The 26,727-nt window shown below is 39.0% G+C and overlaps 1 protein-coding gene and 1 long non-coding RNA gene across 4 annotated transcripts in view; one reads left to right on the top strand and one right to left on the bottom strand.

Moving 5' to 3' along the window:
• Positions 1-401: 401 nt before the first annotated feature.
• Positions 402-4,779, bottom strand: LOC139076636 (uncharacterized). The gene is made up of 2 exons (XR_011528426.1): positions 4,422-4,779; positions 402-656 (listed from the first exon to the last, which is right to left on the bottom strand). It is a non-coding gene; the product is annotated as an uncharacterized lncRNA (long non-coding RNA).
• Positions 4,780-4,824: 45 nt separating this feature from the next.
• OLA1 (Obg like ATPase 1) overlaps positions 4,825-26,727 on the top strand; it is a 168,127-nt gene continuing 146,224 nt past the window's right edge. Inside the window, exons 1-3 of one of the 3 annotated variants that reach the window (XM_070580219.1) lie at positions 4,835-5,126; positions 6,326-6,426; positions 24,827-24,970. In XM_070580219.1, the coding sequence (XP_070436320.1) occupies positions 6,326-6,426; positions 24,827-24,970 (245 nt within the window). In that variant the 5' untranslated portion in view covers positions 4,835-5,126. Of the gene's footprint in view, positions 5,127-6,325; positions 6,427-24,826; positions 24,971-26,727 lie in introns of all 3 variants that reach the window. The other 2 variants (XM_070580220.1, XM_070580221.1) reach the window with 2 other exon arrangements.

The raw sequence follows: 26,727 nt of genomic DNA, 5'->3' as shown, positions 1-26,727 counted from the left end.
TCCTTCTGAATATTGTCATTTCTGGATGTGTTGCCTAGAACTGCTACAGCAGTCTTCTTGCTGTTAGCTTGAGGATGAAACCAGAGGAAGCTCAGAGAGTACAGAGCCTTGATATGGCAAGAACCACAATCTTTGAAAATAGTGTTGAGCTACAGAATCCATTGATCCTGAAGTTCTCACTCTCGGCACTGTTACATAGGATAAATTTCCATTGAATCAGAATTTCTGTTACCTGCAGCTAAAAGCATCCTAGCTAATACATTAATAATATATTTACTTTTCTAGATTAGCATATGCTTTTTTATGTTGCCTCTTAGAAAACAGCATGTAAAATTTTAAGAATTCCTAATCTTTATCCATGAATTATGATAGACATTAGATAACAAAACTCTAATAGTCTCTCCAATGATAACTGGAGTCTTTAATCAATCAGCAGTCTTTCAAATTCCAGCAGAGAGAGAAGTTGATTAAACATATGTTTTACTTCACAGGTAACTTACGGTCAAATTTCAAAAATTCAAAATCATGATCTGTCAAGAGGAAGAAGGAAAATTGAAAATCTTCTTAGCTGATGCCTCACAGGGTCTGAGTGCTGCTGGCAATGCGACAGCAAAAGGGGAGGATTAAGCACTGCCTGGTACATAATATCAGAAGTCCTGAAAGGAAGTGAAAATCAAGGTGGTTTATTTTAAATCTTCAAATTGTAATCAAAGTACCTAGGTATCCTATAGATTTTTACCAAGTTCTTGGATAGCTATTTAATTACTTGTTTGCCTACCTGACTAGACTGCAAGCTCGTTGAAAGCAAGTACCATATTTATCTTGTTCTTCATTGCCCCAAAACCTAGAGCAATGCCTGGCATGGAGTAGGTACTCTAAAAAAGTAATTTTATACGAACAACAAAAAGTGAAGAATAGGATATTCTAAATACATGGGACTATTTTCTGGACATTGGATGTAATCTGATAGAAAGCTTATTATATATATGGAGAGAAAAATCTGATACAGGTAACAGAGAAAAATGCTATTTAATAATTCTATACAGGGTACTTTTAAAAATATTGAGGTATAATCTATGTATAACACCCTGTAAATTTAAGGTGTACGATGTGTTGATTTGATATACTTAATATAGTGCAATATGATTACCACTATAGTGTTAGCTAACACCTCCATTACCTCACACAATTATTATTTCTTTTTTGTGATGAGAACATTTAACATCTAGTCTTCCAGCAACCTTCAACTATATAAAACAATATTGTTAACTCTAATCACAATGTTGTGCATTAGATCCCTGGAACTTATTTATTTTCTAACTTCAAGTTTGTACTCCTTGGCCAATATCTCCCCAATTACCCTACTCCCCAGAATACTTATTTTTTTGCAAGCTGTTCCCTTTCCTTGTAAAGTTGTTATCAGGACTCAATTTCCCTTTTAGTGCAGTTATTACCATTATTTTTTATCTGTTATGCCTCTAACAGATGTAGATGAGGCTGGCCAACAAGCGTAGTCAAGCCCTGCAAACCCACAGTGAACATGTCACTAATCCGATTATTCTCCTTTCCTTCCTTCCTCTCTCTGTATACTCTCTCTGACTTCTTCTTAGCTTTCTGTATAGGATCAGTAAATTTCTGGATTTCCAACTGAGCTTCTCTGTTTCAGGGAATAAATTACTGATTCCAAACCACTCTCTAGATCTTTGTGACCTTTGGTAACATCCCTTGATCCCTTGTTATTGGCTAAAGCCTGGAAAGAAAAATTCTGAAAGGCAAATAATAGCAAAGACTAAGAACATGGGGTCTGGCTACTTTTTTCATCCCACTGATTTTTCCTCAGTAGCAACCTCATGTGCAGCTGACCTCATGGTCTATTCTCATTTCTCCTCTGACAGAAATCTTTTGCTCAATTTCCATTCTAGAACATCTCTGATTCTTTCCTCTAGGCTTCACTTAATCACTGAGCCCAAAAGGTACTAAATAGACTTCCCTTTGTGCAAAAGGCTCAAGAACAAGCTTTCCTATATTCAGAGCCATTTTCTTAGTCTTGGCATTAGTGTTAACTCTTAATACCCTGTTTGTCTCACTGAATCATTTATTATGCAGAATAGTAGATATCCACTAGGGTCTTCTCTGAGAACTGCATGCCTCATTAGTAGAGACAGGTCATTCTTAGGGTTGTTTTTACTATGTGACTCCTAACCACCTGGCAAAGGCTGATGGGACCCTTGGTAGAACTTTACTTAAACTGCGCCAAAGGGCCAGCCTGGTGGCACGTCTGTTAAGTGCGCATGTTCCGCTTTGGCGGCCTGGGATTCACTGGTTCGGACCCGGGTGCAGACATGGTACTGCTTGGGAAGCCATGCTGTGGTAGGCATCCCATGTATAAAGTAGAGGAAGATGGGCACGGATGTTAGCTCAGGGCCAGTCTTCCTCAGCAAAAAGAGGATTGGCAGTAGTTAGCTCAGGGCTAATCTTCCTCAAAACAAACAAACAAATAAAAAAACCCTTCATCTTTAGAGGCCAGCTCAGTGGGGCAGCAGTTAAGCGCAGACGTTCTGCTTCGGTGCCCTGGGTTCGCAGGTTCGGATCCCAGGTGTGGACATGGCACCACTTGGCAAGCCATGCTGTGGTAGGCGTCCCACATATAAAGTAGAGGAAGATGGACACGGATGTTAGCTCAGGGCCAGTCTTCCTCAGCAAAAAGACGAGGATTGGCAGCAGATGTTAGACCAGGGCTAATCTTCCTCAAAAAAGGAAAACAAAAAAACCTGGGTCAATCAGATCCTCTTTTCTTGTGAATATGAATTGACCCCAGTGACTTGAGTGAGTCACATTTCTCCCAGCGAATTGGAAATGCTGTCCAGTTACAGGATAACTGTTAGCAGCAGCAATTGGCCACTCCTAAAACTGCCCAGCTCACTGAGATCTGCACGACCTGCTTTGTCAAGGCACTCGGAAGGTGGTCAAAAGTGCAAGTAAGAAAGATGAGCTGCAAACAGAGAAACACGTAACTGACTCAAGGACTTGATAGTGTGAACTGAAGGGAATGGGTAGATCTCAGAGATAGTGACACTGAAGAAGTAGCGAGATTTGGCCAAAAGACAGTGATAAGTTGAAGACGAGTCTACTATTCCACGACTAGGGAACGTTTCCGATTAGTATTGGAGTGGCTGGTTCCTGGGCAGAGGGGGTTCTCTGGGATTCCGGAGCTTTTTAAGCAATGGTTCCTGTCTGTTTCCACAAACAGCAGTGTGAAAGCCAACTACAGAACTTCGCTACTAAAACAGCAGCAAACAATTTAGGAATTACTTTGTTAGGGCTATTCATAAGGGCTTATATTGATTGTGGGTATAAAATCTGGGCTAGTTAGCTCCCCTCTGTTTTGCAGCTAGAGTGCACCCAGACACCTGATTTATAAATACGTGGTTATGGTGACAACCGAGCTAGACTGAGAGACTACAAAGAGTGCATACTCACGAATGATAATAAAAAAAAAATAAAAACACAAAACCAAAATTGAATCAATTTGCCTATGTCCTTGAGAATGTCCAAATTTACAGAAAAAGCACCTACTTCAGTAGATGGCTCTCACAGGGCTAAGGAAAATCTTCACACAATTCTTTTATAAATAATGGCTCAGTTGCTGCTTTTATAAGGAGTCCCCTATTAGCAAAATATTTTGGCTGAAAGGGAACAGATTTCTGTTAGATTGGGGCTTGAGATCTGGCTCCGGCCATTTGCCAGTTGTGTGACTCCATTTAAATTACACAACCTTTCTGATACTGTTTCGTCATCTGTAAAATGAGGATAGCAACCAATTCACACCCTTTCCCTTATTAGCAACTAATCTCTCGGACAGAAGCGTCTAGTGTCACAATTTTTGGACAAGTATTACGTTCATTGCAACAAATGCCTGAACGCTGACGGAAGGCCAGGACCTAAATGAAAGCATTCCTTGTACAGATGGAGCTCAAGGTGCAGTCAGGTGTGGCTGGGACGGGAGAAGCCCTAATACTACCAAGAGCCTTTATTACTGTTTACGAGCCTTTCTTACTCGTGCCGGGTGCTATTGCTACACTCTTTACATACATTATCCCATTTTATCCTCAAAATAACCTCCTAAGGGGGTCTCAGCCTCATTTTGTCCACGAGGAAACTGAAGCCCAGAGAGGTTACTTTGTCCAGGGTCACACAGCTAATGAGTAGTGGAACCCAGACTGAAACCTACTTTACATTCCAAAGGTCCCGGCTCTTAACTATTCCGAGGAAAAGGGGAGGGGGGATTGGCTCTATGAACCGCATTCTGGGATCCGGTGCCTGTAAAACGCCTAAACGGTAAAGCGACCCAGGAATTCTTAGATCATAAGCTTCCCTTAGCCCTTTCTTCCTTTAAGAAAGTCTGTTTAACAGCTTCTCACCATGTGGATTGACTGAAGAAAGTTATAGGAAAAGGAAGGCGGGCTGCGGACGTGGTCCTCAGGACTCCGTGGCGGTCGAGCTGGGCTGGCGCGGCTGTTCACCAGCCCTCAGGTGACCCGTCCCCAGGCGGGCCGGCAGGGTGAGGCGCTCCGGGGTCCAGCGGGTGAAGCGTGGGGCCGCAGCCCGGGAAGAGAGCGTGTGCGGCCCACGCGGGGCGCGCACCGGGAGAGAAGCCGGACTGCGGGGCTGAGAACCCCACGCATTGCGAGGGAGGCAGACGCGCGCTCCGGGAGCCGGGCCCGCGAGCTCTGCCTCCGGCTCCCGCCCCCGCCCGCTCTCGCGCGCGCGGCCCCTCCCACCCTGCTCCCGCCTCCCGGCCGCTCGGGCCAATGGGCGGGGCGGGTGGGCTCGCGGGGCGGGGCGGGGCGGGGCGCGCGGCCTGCGCGCAGGTGCCGCCCGGCGCCCGGCCCGCCTGTTCCGCCGCCGTCGTGCGTGCCGCTCGGCGGAGGGGCTGGCCCTGCGCTCTCTCCTCCTTCCTCCCCGCCTCCCGTTGCCGGCAGGACTGGTCTCCCGCTGCCGCTGGGACCCCGTGTCATCGCCCGCCCAGAGCACGGTGAGGCCCCCGGGGAGTCCGCGGGCGCGCTCCCTGCCGCGTCTTCGGCGCCCCCGCCCGTTGCTGTGAGGCCGGCGTCAGCCAGAGCCAGGTGGCCGGGCTGGGGCGAGGGCAGCGGGCGGCATGGGGCGTCTGGATGAATGAGGCGTCCTGGACTAGGCCGCGCGTCCCGAGGGCGGCCCACGCCTCACCCCGGCACGCTCTGGGAAAGCCTTCTCCCGAGGCCAGGACTCCCAGTGGCCCAGTGCAGAGGGGGAAGGGGTTGGGTGGGGACCTCTTAGGCTGGGCGGCCAGCCGCCCTTCGGTGGGAGGCCAGAGGACTGGAGGGGCTCTCCTCGTGCAGCTGTGCTTCGGAGGCCTGGGCTTTGGCTGGGAACAGGTGTGAGTTAAGACTCTGAAAAGGGAGATCCCAGGTCCTCGGGGTCAAGGACCAGAGGCTGGAAGATCACTTCATGAGCAGGGCCTCAGCGTGGCCCCACGAGGTTCGCCTGGAGCCAGAAGACAAGGGACAGCTTTAGTGCTCAGCTTATAAAACGTGAGGTTGGCAGTCCTCGTGAGTTCAGTTTGCAGTAGTAAAGTGGGATTAATTCTGCACTGAGGAATTTGGAGCCAGGTTAGCAGGGACCGAGAAAGTTTCGACTTGTAAGTAAAAAGAGTTAGTGGGTTCATTTACGACTAAAAATAATGAGACTGTAGATTGCTAAGGTTGCTTATCAAGACTGATGAGTCGTACCTACAGTGCCAAGGGTGGAACAGACTTGGTTGGAAAAACCTTGATCGGGACGTGTGTTCCTCCATGTGAAAAATGGTGTGTGTAGCGGAAATGGGAAAGAGCAGGTTCCAGATAAGAGGAATGGTTTGGTGGGAGGTGACTTGGTTGCTGGTGGTTCTAGAATGGATTTTCTTTGACTCTTATCTGTGCTCCTACTTCCAAATGCTTTCATTCGAATAACCGTATGTCAAGTTAAGAAGTAAAATGTTTTGTGAACAGTCTGGATGGAAGATTTGCAGCTAAATTTTAAGTTTATTTTTGATTTCTGGCGCCACATATTTTTAGATCAATCTTTCCAGGACTTCTCAGGAGTGACTGCTTTGACAACTATCAGAATCAGAACTTTTTTGTTTTTATCTTTGTTGAAAAATAAAGTATCAGTTTTGTGATTGATGTGTACAGTATGTTTTATTCTTAATCTGTAATTCAATAATGTGTTTTGTGTGATGAAATGTGTTTTTGGTTGATGGGATCAGTAAAAAGTTTTGTTCATATATATGTTTGTTTTGACATTTTAGATGCCCCCCAAAAAGGGAGGTGATGGAATTAAGCCACCCCCAATCATTGGAAGATTTGGAACCTCCTTGAAAATTGGTATTGTTGGATTGCCAAATGTTGGGTAGGTGAATGTTGGGCTTGTCTCATTTTTATCTTGTAAATATTTTGGTTCCTGTTGTAGAAATGGAAACTCACGTGGTAATTAAAATTTAAGTTGAAGAAAAGAGGCTGGGAAGCTGGAATACTAATGTTGCAAAACAAGGTTTTTGTTTAGATGTATTTTACTTTCGGTTTTCTACACAGACACTGGTGAAACTTGAGTTACTTATATTGTTTGTTTCCTAAACTCAGAGGAAGAAGCAATGAGAGTTAAAACATCAAGTTGAACCAGATCAGCTCTGTTTGCTTGAAACACTCTTGGGAGACACACAGTATTGAATTTAAGAGGAATTGGAGTAGTTTAAATTTGGTTTTGGTGCTGGTTGGCTGTGTGTGGTACCTACCTATGCCGGCTACCAGGGGCCATGCAATAGGATACTTTTTAGGAAATTATTTTAAAACTTATAAATTTGATTCGATTTTTGGGAGATCAGGGATCAGATTTTTACTGGAAGCAGGTGACAATTTTGAATTTAATTTTGGAAGTTGCTAGATAAAGGGTATCTGTTATAAAGTGACTAAATCTGAAAGTTGTGAGAACAAAAGTTTGAGTTTTGTAATGTTTAAAATTGAAGTGAATCATTTGTTTGCAAATATGACAGTGATAGGAAATATATGTGGAGTTTATCATATAAATCTATACACATGCGACTTGGATGTTCAAAGTCTACTTTTTTCGTTATTTCGCTTCTATTTTAGTATGTTTTACTAACATTAAAATATAAAATGTCTCAAAAGTGATTAGGGTGTACTAATGAGTAACATCCAGTGTGGATTTATTAAGGTGACTGAAGGTATTTTGGCATGTGCTTTAGGCTTTTAGATTGGTGGCAAGTAGGACAACCATGTTCTTTCCTGTGTTCCTTGTAGCCCCTGTCATAGAGATTGCTTAGTGAATGGAGCATGGTATGACCAACTAAGGCAGTTCTTAAATTCTTGTAAAACGTGAACAAGTGTGGCTGTCCTAATTTCAGTCTTTCCCGGAGATGGAGAGGTTTGCATTTTGAAGGAGTTTCCTGCTGTGATATAGGCTGCTTGCAAAGTAAGACTAAATAGAGAGTGGAAATATAAGCAAAACAAATAATTAAGCAGAATACTGTAGGGTGCTGTCAATAAACTTGAAAGCAAGATATGATCATTATGGATGTTGTGAGCTTTATTGCACTAGTGAGCAAGACATAGTTTTTAGATATTCGCTAACCTTATTCTTGAGTCACTGCAGTCAGTGCAGCTTGACTTTAAATGGGACTACTTTAAAATGGGCCATCTTAAGTGTTTCCTGTATAAGTTCTTTAGCCATAGAGCATAATAAAATCAATGTATATGAAAATAATAACCTAAAAACATTTTATTATAAATACATATTTTTAAATAAATATTTTGTTTTTTATAAATGTGCTATTTATGCTTTTAAATTAAATACTCCTTCCACTCCTCCCCAGTTTTATTGAGGTATATACTTTCCAAACAGTAAAATTCACTCATAGTGTAAAGTTTGATGAGTTTTGGCAATTATGTTTGGTCGTGAACACTCCTTTGTGTAGAATGATCTACATTACCCAACTGTACCAAGTAGGGTTCTTTGTAAGCAACACAAATTATGGCTGTTTTAAGCATGAAAAAGAGACTTATTGGAAGGATAGAACTGAAAGACAAGCTGGATAGCCGGGCCTCAGGCAGGACAGGAGCCAGGGTAGTGCTGGCAGAGATGGGTCCACGTGGAGCTCAGCCATGTGAACTGAACTTCTGGGTGTCTCTCATCTGCTGCCTTTCCAGTGATTCAGATTCCTATGTAAGGAAATTCGACTGGACTTGTCCGCTTCTGGATAGCCCCAAAAGAAATAGATAGGGGAGAGGGGTCAGTTCTCTAGAAGATGGCCTGCTGATCAAAAATAAGGACATTTAGTACATCTAAGGAATCTCTTGATTTTTAGAGAACTAAATGAATAAAAAGGTTTGCTTTTTTTAGTATGTATAAGGCTGATTACCTTATAGAGGTAATATTGCTAACAATAGCTAATATTTATTGAACACTTACTATATACCAGTCACTGTTCTGAATGCTTTATATGTATTATCTAATTAAAGCAGCTGTTTAATGCCTTCTCTCCCCATTAAAATTTAAAGTACATGAAAGCAAGGATTGTGTTGTTCTTGTTTATGGTTATATTTCTAGCTCCTAGACTGGTGTTAGGAGCTTAGTAGGCATTCAGTAATTATTTGTGAATGGGATAGTTTTTAAAAATTTTTTTTTAATTAAAAAATTTTTTTTAAATTTATTATTTATTTATTTTTTAATTGAGGTTATGATAGTTTACAACAGTGTGAAATTTCAGTTGTACATTATTATTTGTCAGTCATCTGATAGGTGTGCCCCTTCACCCTTTGTGCCCACCCCTGACCCCCCCTTCCCCCTGGTAACCAGTAAATAGTTCTCTTTGTCCATGTGTGTGTTTGTCTTTAACGTGTGAGTGAAATCATACGGTGTTTGTCTTTCTCTATCTGGCTTATTTTGCTTAACCCTCAAGGTCCATCCATGTTGTTGTGAATGGGACAATTTTGTCATTTTTTTATGGCTGAATAGTATTCCACTGTATATATACACCATATCTTCTTTATCCAGTCATCATTCTCTGGGCACTTAGGTTGCTTCCATATCTTGGCTATTGTGAATAATGCTTCAGTGAACATAGGGGTGCATAAGTCTCTTTGAATTGCTGATTTCAAGTTCTTTGGATAGATACCCAGTAGTGGGATGGCAGGGTCATATGGTATTTCTATTTTTAGTTTTTTGAGAAATCTCCATACTGTTTTCCATAGTGGCTGAACCAGTTTGCATTCCCACCAGGAGTGTATGAGGGTTCTGAGTGGGATAGTTTTTTCCCCTTTGATGCTGTGTAGGTTTAATGACAAAGAGACATGTTTTAATGGACACTTTTAATGAAGTAGAAAGAATATCAAACCAAGAGTATGAAGATTGGGTTTCTAGATTCCTTCTGTTTTTTCTTACCTGAGTGACCCTTTATAAATTAGCTTCTCTTGGGCCAGTGTATTATTGAGGGTGTGAGGCTTGCAGGCTGTTGGGAGAAACTACTTTTTTATAAAAAAGATTAATTTTTTGGGGAACAGTATTAAGTTCACAGCAGGATTGAGGGGAAAGTGCAGAGACTTCCCATATGCCCCCTGCCCTCACACATAAACAGCCTCCCCCATTATCAGCATCCCCAGCAGAGTGGTACATTTGTTGCACTTGATGAACCTACACTGTGACATCATAATCACCCAAAGTCTACAGTTTCTCTTAGGGTACACTCTTAGTGTTGTACCTGCTGTGGGTTTAGACAAATGTATGGTGTGATGTATCCACCATCATAGTATCACACAGAGTAGCTTCACTGCCCTCAAAATCCTCCGTGCTCTGCCTAGTCATCCCTCCCTCCCCACAACCACTAATCTTTTTACTGTCTCCATACTTTTGCCTTTTCCAGAATGTGTTATAGTTGGAATCTTACAGTATGTAGTCTTTTCAGATTGGCTTCTTTCATTTAGTAATATGCATTTAAATTTCCTCCGTGTCTTTTCATGGCTTAAATATCTCATTTATTTTTAGCACTGAATAATATTCTACTGTCCAGATGTACCATCGGTTATTTATTCACTGACTCTTGGTTGCTTCCAAGTTTTGGCAGGTATGAATAAAACTGCTGTAAACGTACACATGCAGGTTTTGTGAGGACCTAAATTTTCAACTTGTTTGCATACAATACTAAGGTGCACAATTGCTGGATTGTGTGATAGGAGTATCTTTAGTTTTGTAAGAAACTGCTGAAGTGGCTGTTCCGTTTTGCATTCCCACCAGCAGTGAATGAGAGTTCCTGTTGTTCCACATCTTGCCAGCATTTGGTCTTGTCAGTGTTCTGGATTTTGGCCATTCTAATAGTTGTGCTGTGGTATCATTGTTGTTTTAATTTGCGTTTACCTGATGACACATGATGTGGGGCATCTTTTTATATGCTTATTTGCCACCTGTATATCTTCTTTGGTGAGGGATCTTTTAAGGTCTTTGGCCCGTTTTTTAATCAGGTTGTTTTCTTATTGATGAGTTTTAAGAGTTCTTTGTATATTTTGGATAACAGTCCTTTATCAGATATGTCTTTTTCGAATATTTTCTCCCAGTCTGAGACTTGTCTTCTCATTCTCTTGACATGGTCTTTTGCAGGGCTGAAGTTTTCAGTTTTAATGAAGTCTAGCGTATCTATTATTTCTTTCACAGGTCATGCTTTTGGTGGTGCATCTAAAAAGTCATTGCCATATGCAAGATCATCTCTTTTTTTCTCCTGTCTTCTAGGAGTTTTATAATTTTGCATTTTACATTTAGGTCTGTGATCCATTTCGACTTAATTTTTTTGAAGGGTATGGGGTCTGTATCTAGATTCATTTTTTTTCTTTTCTTTTTTTTCTTTTTGGTCAGTAATGTTGGCCCTGAGCTAACATCTGTTTCCAATCTTCCTCTTTTTGCTTGAGGAAGATTGTTGCTGAACTAACATCTGTGCCAGTCTTCCTCCATTTTGTACATAGGATGCCATCACAGCATGGCCTGATGAGTGGTGTGTAGGTCCTCGCCAGGATCCAAACCTGTGAACCCCGGGCCACGTAAGTGAAGCATGTGAACTTAACTACTATGCCACCAGCCTGGCCCTTAGATTCATTTTTGTTCATGTGGATGTCCAGTTATTCCAGCATCATTTGTTGATAAGGCTATCTTTCCTCTGTTGCCTTTGCTCCAAAAACTACATTTAAAAAATTTTTTTTTCTTTTTTGCTGAGGAAGATTTACCCTGAGCTAACATCTGTGCCAATCTTCCTTTATTTTGTGTGTGGATCCCCACCACAGCATGGCCACCAAGGAGTGGAGTAGGTCTGAGCCCAGGAACCAAACCCAGACCACCGAAGTGGAGCACACCAAACTTAACCACTAGGCCATGCGGCCAGCCCCCTAGAAACTACATTTTGATATTCCAGACGTCTTTGCTGTGTCATGGGACAGCTCTTCTTGTTGCTACTGCTGCATGAGATGGGATTAGGTTCAGTTGAGAGTGTCAGAAAACCCCAAGTAACCTTGGCTTAAACAGAAGTTTCTTTTTTTATGTGAAAGGGTGAATTTTGCAGTCGTAGATTAGTATTGTACAGTAGTCCCTCCTTATCTGTGGGTTTGCTCTCTGAGGTTTCAGTTACCCACGGTCAAACCACGGTCTGGAAATATTAAATGGAAAATTTCAGAAATAACCAATTCATAATTTTTAAATTGCATGCCATTTTTTTATACCAATTTTTTTTATTGAGTTGTTGATAGGTTACAATCTTGTGAAATTTCAGTTGTACATTAATGTTTGTCAGTCATGTTGTAGGTGCACCACTTCACCCTTTGTGCCCACCCCCCACCCCACCTTTCCCCTGGTATCCACTAAACTGTTCTTGGTCCATAGTTTTAAATTCCTCATATGAGTGGAGTCATACACAGATTATCTTTCTCTCGCTGGCTTATTTCACTTAACATAATTCTCTCAGGGTCCATCCATGTTATTGCAAATGGAATGATTTTGTTCTGTTTTGCAGCTGAGTAGTATTCCATTGTATATATATATACCACATCTTCTTTATCCATTCGTCTGTTGCTGGGCACTTAGGTTGCTTCCACGTCTTGGCTATTGTAAACAGTGCAATTGCATGCCATTTTGAGTAGCATGATGAAATCTCTTGCTGTCCTGCCCGTGATGTGAATCGTCTCTTTGTCCGGTGGACCCACGCTGTATACCCACCTGTTAGTCACTTAATAGCCGTCTTGATTATCAGATGAACTATTGTGGTATGGCACTGCTTGTGTTCAAGTAACCCTTATTTGACTTAATCATGGCCCCAAAGCACGAGAGTGGTGATGTTGGCAATTCAGATATGCCACAGAGAAGCTGTAAAGTGCTCCCTTTAAGTGAAAAGGTGAAAGTTCTCAACTTAATAAGGAAGGGAAAAAAATTGTGTGCTGAGGTTGCTAAGATCTACGGTATCCTTTATTACAATATATTATAATTGTTCTGTTTTATAACTAGTTGTTGTTGTTAATCTCTTACTGTGCCTGATTTATAAATTAAACTTTATCATAGGTATGTCTGTATAGGAGAAAACATTATATATAGGGTTCGGGATTATGTGCAGTTTCAGGCATCCACTGGGGCTCCTGCAGATAAGGGGGACTGCTGTACTCATTTATTTGTCCTTAACTTACTTAACCTCTCTATTTGGCACTATCAGTAACTCCCCACCTCTCTTACTCTTCCTTCAGTCTTTTCTGGTTGCTACACTGCCTGTGTTTGCTCCCTAGTGTTAGGTGTCTGTCCCTGGCTGTCTTTTCTTTTATACTTTCTCCCTGGGCAGTCTCATCCTCTCCTGATTTTAATTATCTATTGGCTTCTACTTTATAAATTTATACATCCTGTTCAGGTTGCATCTGAGTTCCAGATTCATGTATCGAACTGTCCTGAACATCTCCAGTTAAATATCTCCACTCAACATGTCTAAAATTAAGCTCATTTCCCCTTGTAGTCCTTATCTTGGGTAATCTACTTTCCACCTGGGTACTTGAGAAATTCATCCTTTTCCCTCAACTGTATTTTTCAGCAGGGTGCCAAACCTGGTGCCTAAATAGTTCTCTGATAGATTTTCTTCACATCATCATTTCCGCTCATTTCTTACTTGAATTATTCCAGAGGGTTCTTAAGTGGGCTTTCTGTCAGGGCATTACCCATAGTGATTATTATTTTGTTTTGCCCCAGTTTCTTTTTTTGAATTAAAAAAAAATTTTTTTTGGAGGAAGATTAGCCCTGAGTTAACATCTGCACACAATCTTCCTCTTTTTTTTTTTGCTGAGGAAGATTGGCCCTGAGCTAATGTCCATGCCCATCTTCCTCTACTTTTTATGTGGGACGCCTGCCACAGCATGGCTTGACAAGCGGTGTGTAGGTGTGCACCCGGGATCCGAACTAGGTGAAGACTGGGCCGCTGAAGCAGAGCATCCGAACTTAACCACTGCACCACCAGGCCAGCCCCCTGAGTTTCCTTTTTAATTGAGGTATAACTTACATGCAGTAAAATGCACAAACTTTAAATGTACTTATCAAATTTTTACATATCAGTCCACCTGTGTGACCAGTAGCTGCATCAAGATCTGGAACATATCCAGTGCCATGGAAAACTCCCTTGTATCCCTTCCCAGTCAGAACTATCCTTCCTGGGACAACCATGTTCCAACTTCTATCACTACATAGATTAGTTTTCCTGATACAGATGGAATCATATATTAGGTACTCTTTATGTCTTTTCTTATTTTATTTTTTTTAAGATTTTATTTTTCCTTTTTCTCCCAAAGCCCCCCGGTACATAGTTGTGTATTTTTAGTTGTGGCTCCTTCTAGTTGTGGCATGTGGGACGCTGCCTCAGCATGGCTTAATGAGCGGCGCTGTGTCCGTGGCCAGGATCCGAACTGGCGAAACCCTGGGCTCCCGAAGCGGAGCGTGCGAACTTAATCACTCGGCCACGGGGCTGGCCCCTCTTTATGTCTTTTAAATCAACATTATGTCTGAGAGAATACACAGTTTATTACCCATTTTGCCGTTGATGGGCATTTGGGTTGTTCCCATCTTTTAGCTATTATGAATAGAGCTGCTTTGAACATTCATGTACATGTCTTTTAGTGGGTGGATGGATGTAAGAACTCATTTCTGTTGGGTGAATGGATACAACTCACACCCCTCCAACACGCCCACATCCCTAGGAGTTAAATAGCCTTAGTAGATACTGCCACACAATTTTCCAAAGTGGTTGTTCTGATTTATTGTGCCAGCATTGTAGTAGAGTTCTAATTGCTCTGCATTCTCATTTATACTTGGTGCTGTCAGTCTTTTTCATTTTGGCCTTACTTGTGTGTAGGGGTATCTGGTTGTTATTTTGTATATCTCTAACAGCTAGTGATTTTGAGCACCTTTTCATATATTTATTGGATATCTTTTGTGAAGGGTCTGTTTTTTTCTTATTAGGGATTGTTTTTTATTCTGAGTATGAGTTCTTTATTGGATATGTATTAGAACTGCTTCTTCCCAGTCTTCTTGCCTTTTCACTTAAAATTAAAAAGGTTTTTTTTGAAGTAATTTCGCATTTAAAAAACTAGTTAAAAAATTTATATATAATGTCTGCCTATATTCCCCAAATATTAATGTCTCTCATAATCATAGTATAGTTATCAAAATCAGGAAATTAGCATTGATTTACCTGTTGTCCTACTAATTGTCCATTTTCTGGTCCAGGATCTAATCCAGGATTGTATGTTGTATTTAATTGTTTTGTCTCTTCAGTTTCATTTAACCTGGAACAGTTTCTCTTTGTCTTTCATGTACTTGACTCATTTGAAGAGTGCTGGCCGCTTACTCTGAGGGCCCTCAATTTGGGTTTGTCTAATGTTTCTTTGTGATTAAGTTCAAGTTATTCATTTTTGGACACAGAAGTGACGTGCTTTTTAGTATATAATATGAGGAAGCACATGATGTTGATTTGTCTTATTACTGACTGTTTTTGACTGTGATCGCTTGTCTAAGGAGGTGTCTCACAAATTTCTCCACTGAAAGGGTTACTGTATTTGCCATTGCAATTAGTAAATATTTAGTGGGAGATACTTTGAAATTATGTAAATATTGTGTTTTTCATGCTTTTACCCCCTAAATTTGGCATGTATTAATGATTCTTGTTTGAAATAGCTATTATTGTGGTGTTTACCAAATGGTGATTTTAAAATTTCCATTGTTCCTTCTACAGTTATAGAAGGAACAATGGGAATTCTATTATATTACTGATGTATTTGATTATAATTTACTTATATCGAGATCTGTTCTTATTTTACTTTGTTATAATCTGTTACTACTGTTATTTATTTTGCTCCTCAGATTGCTCAGATTTGGCCAATAGGAGCCTTCCTGTTCACACATATTCCTTTTGATGTGTCCTCTATTTTTCCAGTACTTTCTACTTTCTGGCATCACAGTATGTTCCAGCCTTGTTTGTACTTTCTCTGCCCCAGCCTTGGAATACACTAATTTTTGTGTAAACATATGTTTTCATCTCTCCTGGATGTATTAGGAGTGGAATTTCTGGGTTGTATGGTGACTCTGTGTTTTTCTATTTGAGGAACCGCCTAACTGTCCTCTGAAGGGACCGCACCATTTTTACATTCCCACCGGTGTGGGTTCCCGTTTCTCTACGTTCTCACCAATGCTTATTATCTTTTTGATTATAGCCAAGATGTGAAGTGGTATCTTGTGGTTTTGAATTGCATTTCCTTGATGCCTAATAATATGGAACATCTTTTCTTGTGCTTATTATGCCTTCATTTTTGAAAGATTTTCACTGGGGAGAATTTCGTATCTTCCATTTTCTTCTAGCTTTCTGATGAGAAGTCTGTTGTCATTCTTATCTTGGTTTCTGTGTACATAATGTTTTCCCCCCATCTGTATTTAAAATTTTCTCTTTACTACTAGTTTTCAGCAATTTGATTTTCATATGGTTTAGTGTAGTTTTCCTTATGCCTCTCTTGCTTGGTGTCTGCTGGGATTTTAGGTTTGTAAGTTTATGGTTTTTGTTAAATTTGTAAAATATTTCACCAGTATTTCTTTAAATGCTTCCCGCCTCTTCTCCTTCCTCTCCTTCTGGGACTTGTTATATGTGTGTTAGTCCTCTACATAGTATTCCACTGAAGCTCTGGTTATTTTTTTTCTTCAATCTGTTTTTTCTCTATGCCTCATTTGATAGTTTCTCTTGCTCCGTCTTCATCTTTGCTGATCTTTTCTTTTGCAGTGTCTAATCTGTAGTCAATCATATCCACTGTGTTTTTCATTTTAATTTCATTTTATTTCAGATACTGCATTTTTCATACAAAAGCTCTGTCTGGATAGTTTTCATATCTTTCATTTCACTTCTCATTGTCTTCTTACTTCCCTTTACATCCTTCAGAAAATTCTGAAAAGATTTATAACATTTATTTTAAGGTCCTTGTCTGCTAAGTTCATCATCTCTACTGGGTTTATTTGTATTTATTGACTTTTATTCTGATTTTGGTCTGTATTTTCCTGCTTCTTTGTATGCCTTGTAATTTTTATTGGGTTCCAGACACTAAATTTTATGTTGAGCACTTCCTTTAAAGAGTATTCAACTTTGTTCTGGCATTTAGTTATTTGTGTGTCATTTTGATTGCTTTGAGGCTTCCTGTTACGTTTTCTTTGAATTCATAATATTTTTTCTCTGGTGCTCCTTTAGCCCTCATGCTAAGATATGTCTCTTGAAGACTCTGAGTTCCCTTATATTATTAAAATTCTCTGCTCTGGTTGGTAGGAATGTAAAGCATTCCAAGCTCTGTCTGAGCCTGAGAGTTGTTCACTCTACTGCTTTTGGGTGGTTTTTTTCCCTGGTCTTTTGGAGACTGAGCTTACTCATGTGCATCATTACTCAGCCATGTTCTTGAGGATACCTTCTGCTGAACTCCAGAGCCCTCTCTCTGTGCAGCTCCTTCCTTTCCGGTTCCCCTCTCTGTAAATTCTTGCTGCTTTGACCTCCTCAAACTCTCATTTTAGTCTCTTTAACTTTGCATGACTGTCGGGTTCTGTTGGTTCCCCCTCCCAACGGCATTGAAACCACCGTTAGGCAGTAAGCTGGGGCAGTTGTAGAGTTTGGTTCATTTGCTATTCTCTCAGGGAACTTAGTCCTGCGCTGCATACTGTCCTCTGTCCGAAAACTGTTATTTCACATATTTTGTCTGGTTTTCTAGCTCTTTTTGGCAGGACAGTCCCATGGTAGAAGGGAAAGCAAAACTTTCCAATACCATTTTAAATGAGGTTAAATCTTATTGTGTATTTGTCAACATTCAAGGGTGCCTACTCTTTCATGGAAATTTGTGATTTGGGAATTATTTGCTTTCTCTTTTTAATACGTTTTGAATAATCTTTTGGACCACAGACCTGCTCTCCTGTTCACTCGTTCCTGTTATTATTTCAGCAGTAATTGTGTGTCTTAAAAGTACTTCGTAGGTTAATTGGCTTTCTTTTAGATCTTTTAATTTTCATTGTTTCGTTTTCAGAATTCTGGTCTCTCTTGCTGTATCACCACATAATTTCAGATAAACTTTTTTTGCTCACTTACTTATTTACTATTAACTATAGACTTTATTTGGATTTCACCAATTTTCCCACCAATGTCCTTTTTCTTTTCCAAGACGAAAAATTTCATTTACTTTTGAGAAGTCAGGTATTTTGTGTTACATTTCTCAATTCGAGTCTGATGAGTTCTCATGCTGTGGGCTTTTTTTTTAATTGTGGAAAGAAACATGTGATATAAAATTTACCCTTTAAACATTCTGAAGTGTACAGTTCTGTGGTGTTACCTGTATTCACGTTGCTGTGTAACACATCTCTAGAACTTTTTCATTTGCAAATCTGGAACTCTGTACCCATTGAATAGCAACTTCCCATTTTCCCCTCCCCCTCTCCCAGCAATTACCATTCTACTTTCTGTTTTCGTGATTTTGACTACTGTAAATATCTTACGTAAGTGGAATATTTGTCCTTTTGTAACTGGCTTATTTCACTCAGCGTAATGTCCTCAAAGTTTATCCATGTTGTAGCATGTAACAGGATTTCTTTCTTTTTGAAAGCTGAGTAATATTCCGTTGTATGTGTATACCACATTTTCTTTATTCATTTATCTGTCAGTAGACATTTGGGCTGCTTCCATATGGGAAGGTTTATTTCTGGGCTCTCTATTCTATTCTTTTGGTCTCTGTGTCTGTCTTTATGCCAGTTCCACACTGTTTTGACTACTGCAGCTTTGTGATATGTTTTGATATCAGCAGTCATGCTATGGGCTTTAGGGAAGAATACCATGGAGGTAAAGTGCCCTTCTCATTGCGTGATATTGACGGGTATATGATACCAACACGACTTACTACTGGTGATGTTAACCTTGATCAGTTGGTTAAGGTGGTGTCTGTCCTATTTCTCCAATGTAAAATTATCCTTTTTCCTTTTCTGTACTCTATTCATTAGAAGCAAGTTACTAAGTCCAATTCTCTCTCAAGGGGAGGGGAATTAAGCTCCACCTCCTAAAGGAAAGAGTATCAAAGAATTTGTGGATGTTTGTTAAAACCACCTCAGTGATTAGTTAATATTATGGGGGAAAGATATTTTGAGGCTATTCAAATATCCTTTTTTCTCTTTAAAGTTTCTCTGACTTAATTTTATCATTCCTCAGTGATTTTGCCTGCAGCAATTATTAGTGTGGTGTTCTAATAGTGATTTTCTACTTCCTTTATTTTTTTCCATTTATTATTTGGAATTCTTCCACAAGTAAGATTTATTTTTCTTTTTGCTCACATTTAGTTATTTTTAAAATCATTTATATAGTTCTGTTTAGACTCACTAAAATGTGTTTTATTCTTTGGGTTATAATCCAGTGCACTCATGTGCTGCACAGTGATATTTTGGTCAACTACGGACTGCCTGAACCATGGTGGTCCCATAAGATTGTAATGGTGCTGAAAAATTTCTATTGCCTAGTGATTTCATAGCCATTGTAATGTCATAGCACAACGCATTACACGTGTGTTTGTGGTGATGCTGGTGTAAACAAACCTACTGCGCGGCCAGTTGTATAAAAGTATAGCAGATACAGTTAGGTACAGTACGTAATACTTGATAATGGTAATAAATGACTGTTGCTGGTTTATGTATTTATTGTACTATTTATCATTGTTTTAGAGTGTACTATTTCTACTTAGAAAAAAAGGTTACTATAAAATAGTATGTCATGTTATGCCCATAGTAGCCTCAAACATCTTGTGTTTGCCTTGTCTCTTGATTGCATCATTTTCTCTTGTTCTTGATTTAAGGACACTTTATGATCTTTTCACAATGACAGAATCGCCTAGCGATGCATTTCTCAGAACGTGTCCCTGCTAAGTGACGCATGTTCTGTGTTATCAGTATTTTCTTGCTCGCATTGTTCTCATTTTGGCCATTGGGAGCTCTTTCAAGTTGCCTCCTAAGTCCTTTTGACATGCCCCCATCTTTTTTTTTTCTTTTCCTTTTTTTAAGCGCTTCCTTACTCTCTGACGCTATAAGACGTTTCAGGCTAATACTACAATTTTACTGTTCAGCTTTGTCTCCAGGGAACCCTGGTTTCTTTTATTGGAGAATGGTATTTAGAAACTAACATCTGGGCTCTAGGTATGATCCTTCCTGCTGGGGTGTTACTGCTTTTAGGCCTTTTCACCTGATAGAGTTAGGAAATACATGTGTTATTACTAACCCACATATATACGTATTAGTATTCATTTCTGTTATCTATATTTATTTCTGTAGCTAGCAGATAGATACTTTTTAACAGTTTAGTTATATCTAAATTTAAAACATTTTGAAAGAACATTCTACTTTTTTCATGTTTTGGGTCTGTGTTCTGTAAAGGGTTAATTCACAATGCTGTGGGAATTTGCATTGGTATCCTGACTTCCCAATACCTATTGTAATTTTGTATAAGGTTTTAGATAAAACATCTATTCAGTCAGATTTACTTACCTCAGTAAAATATGTAATTTCAAAAATAAAGTATTTAGGTTCTAAATGGAGGGGGCATACATTTAGTCTAGCTACTTTTTTTTTAATGCTACCATTGCTGAAATGATATTTATGTAAACCCTTAAGAGGTTTATCTCTCTTATGCATTTCTTGCGTAGGAGAGATTCCTACAGTGTTGAATCTTATATTTTCAAGCTTTAATAATAACCTTAAGGTTTCTAAGTGTGTGTGTGTGTGTGTGTGAGTGTAAAATCTTCATTTCACAGAAAGCCTTGTGGGCTTTAATATACCAGGCTTAGGCCAAAACTTTCAAATTCTTTGCTTTTGCAAAGCTTCTCTTTAATAGATTTGAATAGATCAAAATGTCTTAATTTGTCACTGAAGCCTGCAGTAATAATCCTTAGAAATTTTTCTTTTTCCTTCTTCCTTATTTCTTTTTACTTTTTTGTATTTATAAAGCTATTGGAAGGTACAGATGACTTGGACTTCATGAAATTTAAAATCCATGTCCAAGATGAGATGATCTGTGCAAATGGAGATTTGTCTTCCAAGTCTAATCTGACTGTATGTAAGCATTTTTTTGGCCTAAGAGATAATGGGACTTTCTTTTGCTGTATTTTTACCATATAATGTTTTAAGGGATAAACTTTTTTCTTTATTATAAAACATGTCTTTGTCGAAGTAGACAGTCAAAAATGCTATACTTGGGACCAGCCCAGTGGTGTAGTGGCTAAGTTTGCATGCTCTTTGGCAGCGTAGAGTTTGCTGGTTTGGATCCTGGGTGTGGACCTACACACTGCTTGTCAAGCCATGGTGTGGCAATATCCCACACAGAACTAGAAGGACTTACAAGTAGGATATACAACTATGTACTGGGGTTTAGGGGAGGGAGAAATGCATTTAAAGAAAAATACTGTCCTTAATAAATTTGAAAATAAGTTCATAAACTCCCTATGGCCTTTTACTATTGCGATTAATATAACTATAGGAATTGCAATGAGCAGGGATTTTTTTTGTTCTTTTGTTTTTTTTTTGCTGAGGAAGATTCACCCTGAACTAACATCCGTCACCAATCCTCCTTTTTTGGCTTGACCAAGATTCACCCTGAGCTAACATCTGTTGTGAATCATCTTCCATTTTGTATGTGGGTCACTGCCACAGCATGGCCACCAACCAGTGGTGTAGGTCCACGCCTGGGAACCGAACCTGGGCCACTGAAGTGGAGTGCGCTGAACTTAACCATTAGGCCACTGGGGCTGTCCCTAAGCAGTTTGTTTTACTACAATATACAAAAATACAACTGCCCTTTTTTTATCCCTCCAGAAGACACAAGTGTTCTATAAGTGTTTGGATTAATTAATATATTTAAATTACGTTTTAAGTACTTTTATGGTAACATTATTTTGTAATATTTTCATTGCAGGGTTGTAATACTTTAGTTACATTTTAAATAAATAAAAACTCACGGACTGTTCTGGCAACCCAGTTATCACTTTTTATTTTTTATTTTTTTGCAGGGAGTGGAGTAGGGGAGAGAGAGTGGGCCCATTTATGTCACCATTTGCTTCAGCCCACTTTTGGAGTTTTCCCTTCTGGGAGAAATATCCTGAGGAGAAAACTGGTTGTGTTCTTGAGATTCTCCAAGTTTCCTCCAGATGCTTTGCTGGGCTCTTTGTCCTTCAGCATCAGCTTTCCGTGAGCGTAAAGCCTGGATTCTTGGCCTTCTTCCTCTGCCCAGAATGGGCAGACGTCCCCAGGGTAAAAGTGGCTTTAGTGGTCAGATCACTTCTTTGAGTTTTTTTTCCCCATTTCCATTCCATTTCCAGATTCCCAGCGCCATCAAACAGATGCTTTCTGTGTTCTGCATTTATATGGCTCTTCTAGTTCTGGTTGAGAGTTAACAGTCTCTTCTTAGCTTTTGCATCTCACCTAGAAGCAGAATTTCCTCCCTCCCCCAATTGACTTGTTTAGGAAATCTGGGTGTTTGTCTTATAGAATTTCCCAAAGTCTGAATTTTGTTGGTTGCATCTATGTGGTGTCATTTAGTATGTTCTTCTGTCCCCTGTATTTCCTGTAAAGTGGTAGTAATATCTAAAGGCTTGATCAGATTGATATCAAATAATTTTTATAAGAATATTTAAAGGATGGCATATATGCTTCTTTTAGGAGTTACTATGGTCTTTTCCTCTTTTTGCAGTATTAATATCATTGGTGATCATTATGTAGATCCATTAATTCTTTAGGGGTTCAAAGGTTGATATTCGAGGTTTTTTATTCTCTCCTCATTTGTTGGCTGGAATATGTCTATGCAATAATCTTTTAATCTGTACTCTAAATCTTTTAAAACTGTACTCTAAAAGTACAGTTCATATAGGAAAGATGCAATAAGTGCTTTGCTTATCAGTCTTCAAAAGAATCAATCATCTAGCATGCTTAAAAGGTGGCCAGAGAGAGGTTCTTTTTGGTCTGGTTTTGTTGAGGACTATTAACAACTCACAGATATAAAGTTATTTATTCCAATCCGTGGAAGCTATTCTTATTGATGCTCAGATTGACTCGTCTTTGGCCAGTGGGCCTATTTAAGTGGGCTCCGGAGTGCTTTTGGTAGGACTTTATGGCCTTTAATAGCTTCCTTATTTTCCCTTGGGAAAAATTGTTTCAGACTCATCTTGTATATTTCTGGTCTCAGACCTGGAACTAGCCATTTCTCTGGGGAGTCCTGGTTATTTTAATGGACACGATATTTAAAGATCATAGTCTTCACATGAATTCTCTTTTTAAAAATTGTCTTCCCCATTACAGGTGTTAATTTTTTTGATGTCTTAAACTTCAGAGTCTTTCTGGAATTAGATGGATTATAACTTTATAGATAAACAGATTATTTTAAATTAAGTACTGTGATGTTTATCTTAACAGGATTGAAATTAAAAGCTAGCACTGTAGAAACTAGTGATTTCCTCTTAATTATCATTCCCAGAGTTCTGGGATTGTTACCAGCCTCTTAGAGGTTTCCAGTATAAATTCTACCACCATCAGTATTATTCAGTGGGTTGTTAGCTGATTCTGAATCTAGCCCAGTGGTTTCAAAACCTGACTTTACATCTGTATCACCTGAGATAATTTAAAAATCCTGGGGCCTACACCAGGTCTGGAAAGAGGCCTGGTCATGCCTGCCTTTACATTCTCAGCTGATTCTATTATAGGCAGGCATTTGAAAGCTGCTGATTTGACCAGTGGTGCCCTAAGTAACCAGTAATGATTTAAGTGACTATTTTAGCAAATGTTTCTACTTTATTCTGAAATGTTTAATCTGAGTGTGATATAAGAGCAATATTTAAAGATCTACAGGCAGTTACAAGTTAAGTATCTTGTTGCCCAAATGTACTTCTCAGCAGTGGTGTTTAGATACGCCTTGATGGTTGCCTTTGTTCATTACTCTCTTATAAGGGTTTCAGAGTTAAAAAAAAAGAAAAAAAGGACTGGTTTTTCTGTTTAAAAGTTCATTCAGATGAGCTAACTGTAGTAACTATAAAAATAAATTTCTCCTGATGAACACAGGTTTAGATCTCATCTTAACAGACATTTTTACCTTAAAAAATGTTTGGAACAGAGAGAAAAATAATCTCCCGTAATTCCATCTTCCTAACAACCATTGTACTTTTTGAATATTGTTTTGTCATCAAATTTGGTCCATATGCAAACATTTTTACATAATCACATCTAGCAAGAGTTAGCAAGCACCAGTCTCACAATTTCTATGTAATCCTTCGCTACTTCCTCAATTCCTCCAGTTTTTAAAAAAATTATATAACAGTGATTTTCCTTTTAAATCCTCATGTGTGCTACAGTCCTCCTTCTGGAGCAAGGAAAAAATCACTTTAGTGAATTCTCCACTGTCCATATTAGTGATGGAATTGAAAAGTAGTACAAAACAGATCAACAAACTTATAAAAATCCCATTTTGTTTTGATTTTTATTCTATGACTTTTGGCACTGTACTTATATTGTAAAAAATGTGGCTGGTGTTAATATGAGTTGGCATTCTCTGAGCATGTGTCACCTGATAAGAATCAGATAATTAGAAAACTAGTGACCAATTTATTCATTATTAATAGATTTTTTCCTTGCTTTGTTATACCTTGAAAAAATTCACATTTTGACTTTCGTAATTATAATTCGCAGTTCTAGACTTAGCAGTAATCCTATGCACTAACAATTAGAAGGAAGTCTGAGTTCCAGCCTTCCATTTCCAACTCCAACCAACCATCCCTTTCCCAATTCAGAATGCTTGCGAAGTGATTGACCTCACTAGATGCACACCTCTCTACGTTTATGCTAGAGAAGATTATATTGGATATAGATGAAGTGATACTGGTACTACCAGGTACTCTTTAGGGATAAAATTTTTTGTGGTATGACGTGAAACTAGCTATCATTTATAACAAAGATTCTTTGGGAAAATGCTTTTCAAGTTCTAAATAGACTGAGATAGGAATGTAAGCTAATTATAAATCATGAGCTGCATTGTTGTAAATTTCATACATTTCTATTGGTAAAAATGTATTATTCCTTCCCACTGCTGCCCTTCCCAGATTTGTTTTATAATCCTCAAGGATCTTATTTGAGCGTTGAAATTAGGGTGAGGTAGATTTTTCTCTGTGTTGGCCTAAGAATTGATTGAAATTGGTTTTATTCATTTTAGGAAATCTACCTTCTTCAATGTACTAACCAATAGCCAGGCTTCAGCAGAAAACTTTCCATTCTGCACTATTGATCCTAATGAGAGCAGAGTACCTGTGCCAGATGAAAGGTTTGACTTTCTTTGCCAGTACCACAAACCAGCAAGGTAAGAAAATCTTAATGCCATTGTTTATTTGGTGGCCCTCTATGGACTGAATAAGTATATGTGAGTGATATATTTAAAATCATGTAGAAGGATTTTTCCCCCAAATTAATACAGCGTTATTATTTTCTGAGGAGTATGAAGTAGAGAGAGTAATTAAGTAGTCTGTATTATATGATCCCATTTATGTAAAATCATTTGGGTATGTGTGTATTCATAGGAAAACGTATGAAGTAAAGATCACAAACTAGTTGATGGTTATCTCTGGGTAACAGAATTTTTAGGTGATTTTTTACTTTATTTCTTATATTCCTCTGTATTGTTTGGAGTTTTTATAACAAGCATGTGTTATATCTTCAATTAGAAAAAATAAGATAATACAGGTTCAGACAATATGGATGTATATAAAGAGAGGAGTAAAAATCACCTGTACTTCTTCTACTTTGGTAGAATAGATATAAGCACTTCGGAGATATGTCCTTCTGTACCTTTCCCTGAATGGGTGTGCACATCCTTACAGAAATAGGATACTTTTTAAATTGAGGTATTATTAATATTTTTCTAGATTAAGAATACAGATTTAAATAATTTCTAATAACATAATTGTGTTTAATACTGTATTATATGAATATACAGTTTATTTGCCATTTCTCTACTATTGAGAACTGAGGTTGCTTTTAGTTTTTCACTATTTTGAATGTGCTGAAAAATTCCATTTCTGTCTCCAGCCCTGAACTCTGCTGAACTCCAGACATATATCTGACTGCCTTCTTTGACATTGACACTTGGATGACTAAATAGGGGCCTCAGATTTGACATGTCCTAAATGGACCTCTTGATTTCACCCGGCCTTGTGCCAAATTTGTTCTTCCTCAAAACTTTTATAATTCAAAAAATAGCACTATTATTTTCCCAAAGTCCTATGAGTTCTAACTACAAAATAAACCAAATTTATTCACTTTTCCCACCTTCATCCACTAGTTTTAGCATCCATTAATTTTTTTGACGAATTAACTATTACTATAATTGTCACATGGTGATTTTGTAATTCCATCATTGGTTTTTCACTTATTAGTTGGCAGTCTACTGTAAGGAGGAGTTTTCTTGTCTTCATTTGTTCATTCATGCATTTATTCATATCAGTGTTACTCAGTTGGTTATAATCTGTCACAGTCAGTGGATATAGCTCAAATTATATCCTTCAAATTGGCTCCTCAAGCTGATTTCTGTGTCCTTTTAAAAAACTTTTTGTTTTCAGATTGTTTCAAATTTATATAAAAGCTGCAAAATTATACAAAGAATGCTTGTATACCCTTCACCCAGATTTCTGTTAACCTTTGAGAATAAGTTGTAGACATGATGCCACATTGCACTTCGTTTCTTCAGTTTGTATTTACTAAAGACAGACATTTCTCCTACATAACCACAGTAAACCATCAAAATCAGGACATTAACATTGATCCAGTGTCACCATCTAATTCGCAGATTCCATTTGGATATCTCCAGTTGTCCTATTAATTAGCTTATTTGGTGATTCCCTTTCCATGTAGCCAGTCTCTTGACCCCATTGGGTTGTCGCATGATTTGGATTCTCCTGGCTTGGACCCTGGCTCCTACTGGGCGGGGCTCCTACCTGGATGCCTTCCTTGTGCAGCCCCTGGCTGCTGCTGTGCTGCATTCTCTCCCCACACCGACTCTTTCCTTGTATGGGTCCTTGCCAGTGCCAGACTGTGTGGTCATGTGACATTGCTGAAATTTCT

Source organism: Equus przewalskii, chromosome 17 (genome assembly GCF_037783145.1).
Source record: "Equus przewalskii isolate Varuska chromosome 17, EquPr2, whole genome shotgun sequence".
NCBI classification, from domain to species: domain Eukaryota; kingdom Metazoa; phylum Chordata; class Mammalia; order Perissodactyla; family Equidae; genus Equus; species Equus przewalskii.
The sequence above is the reverse complement of the archived record's forward strand: the minus strand, read 5'-3'. Positions and strand labels throughout refer to the sequence as shown.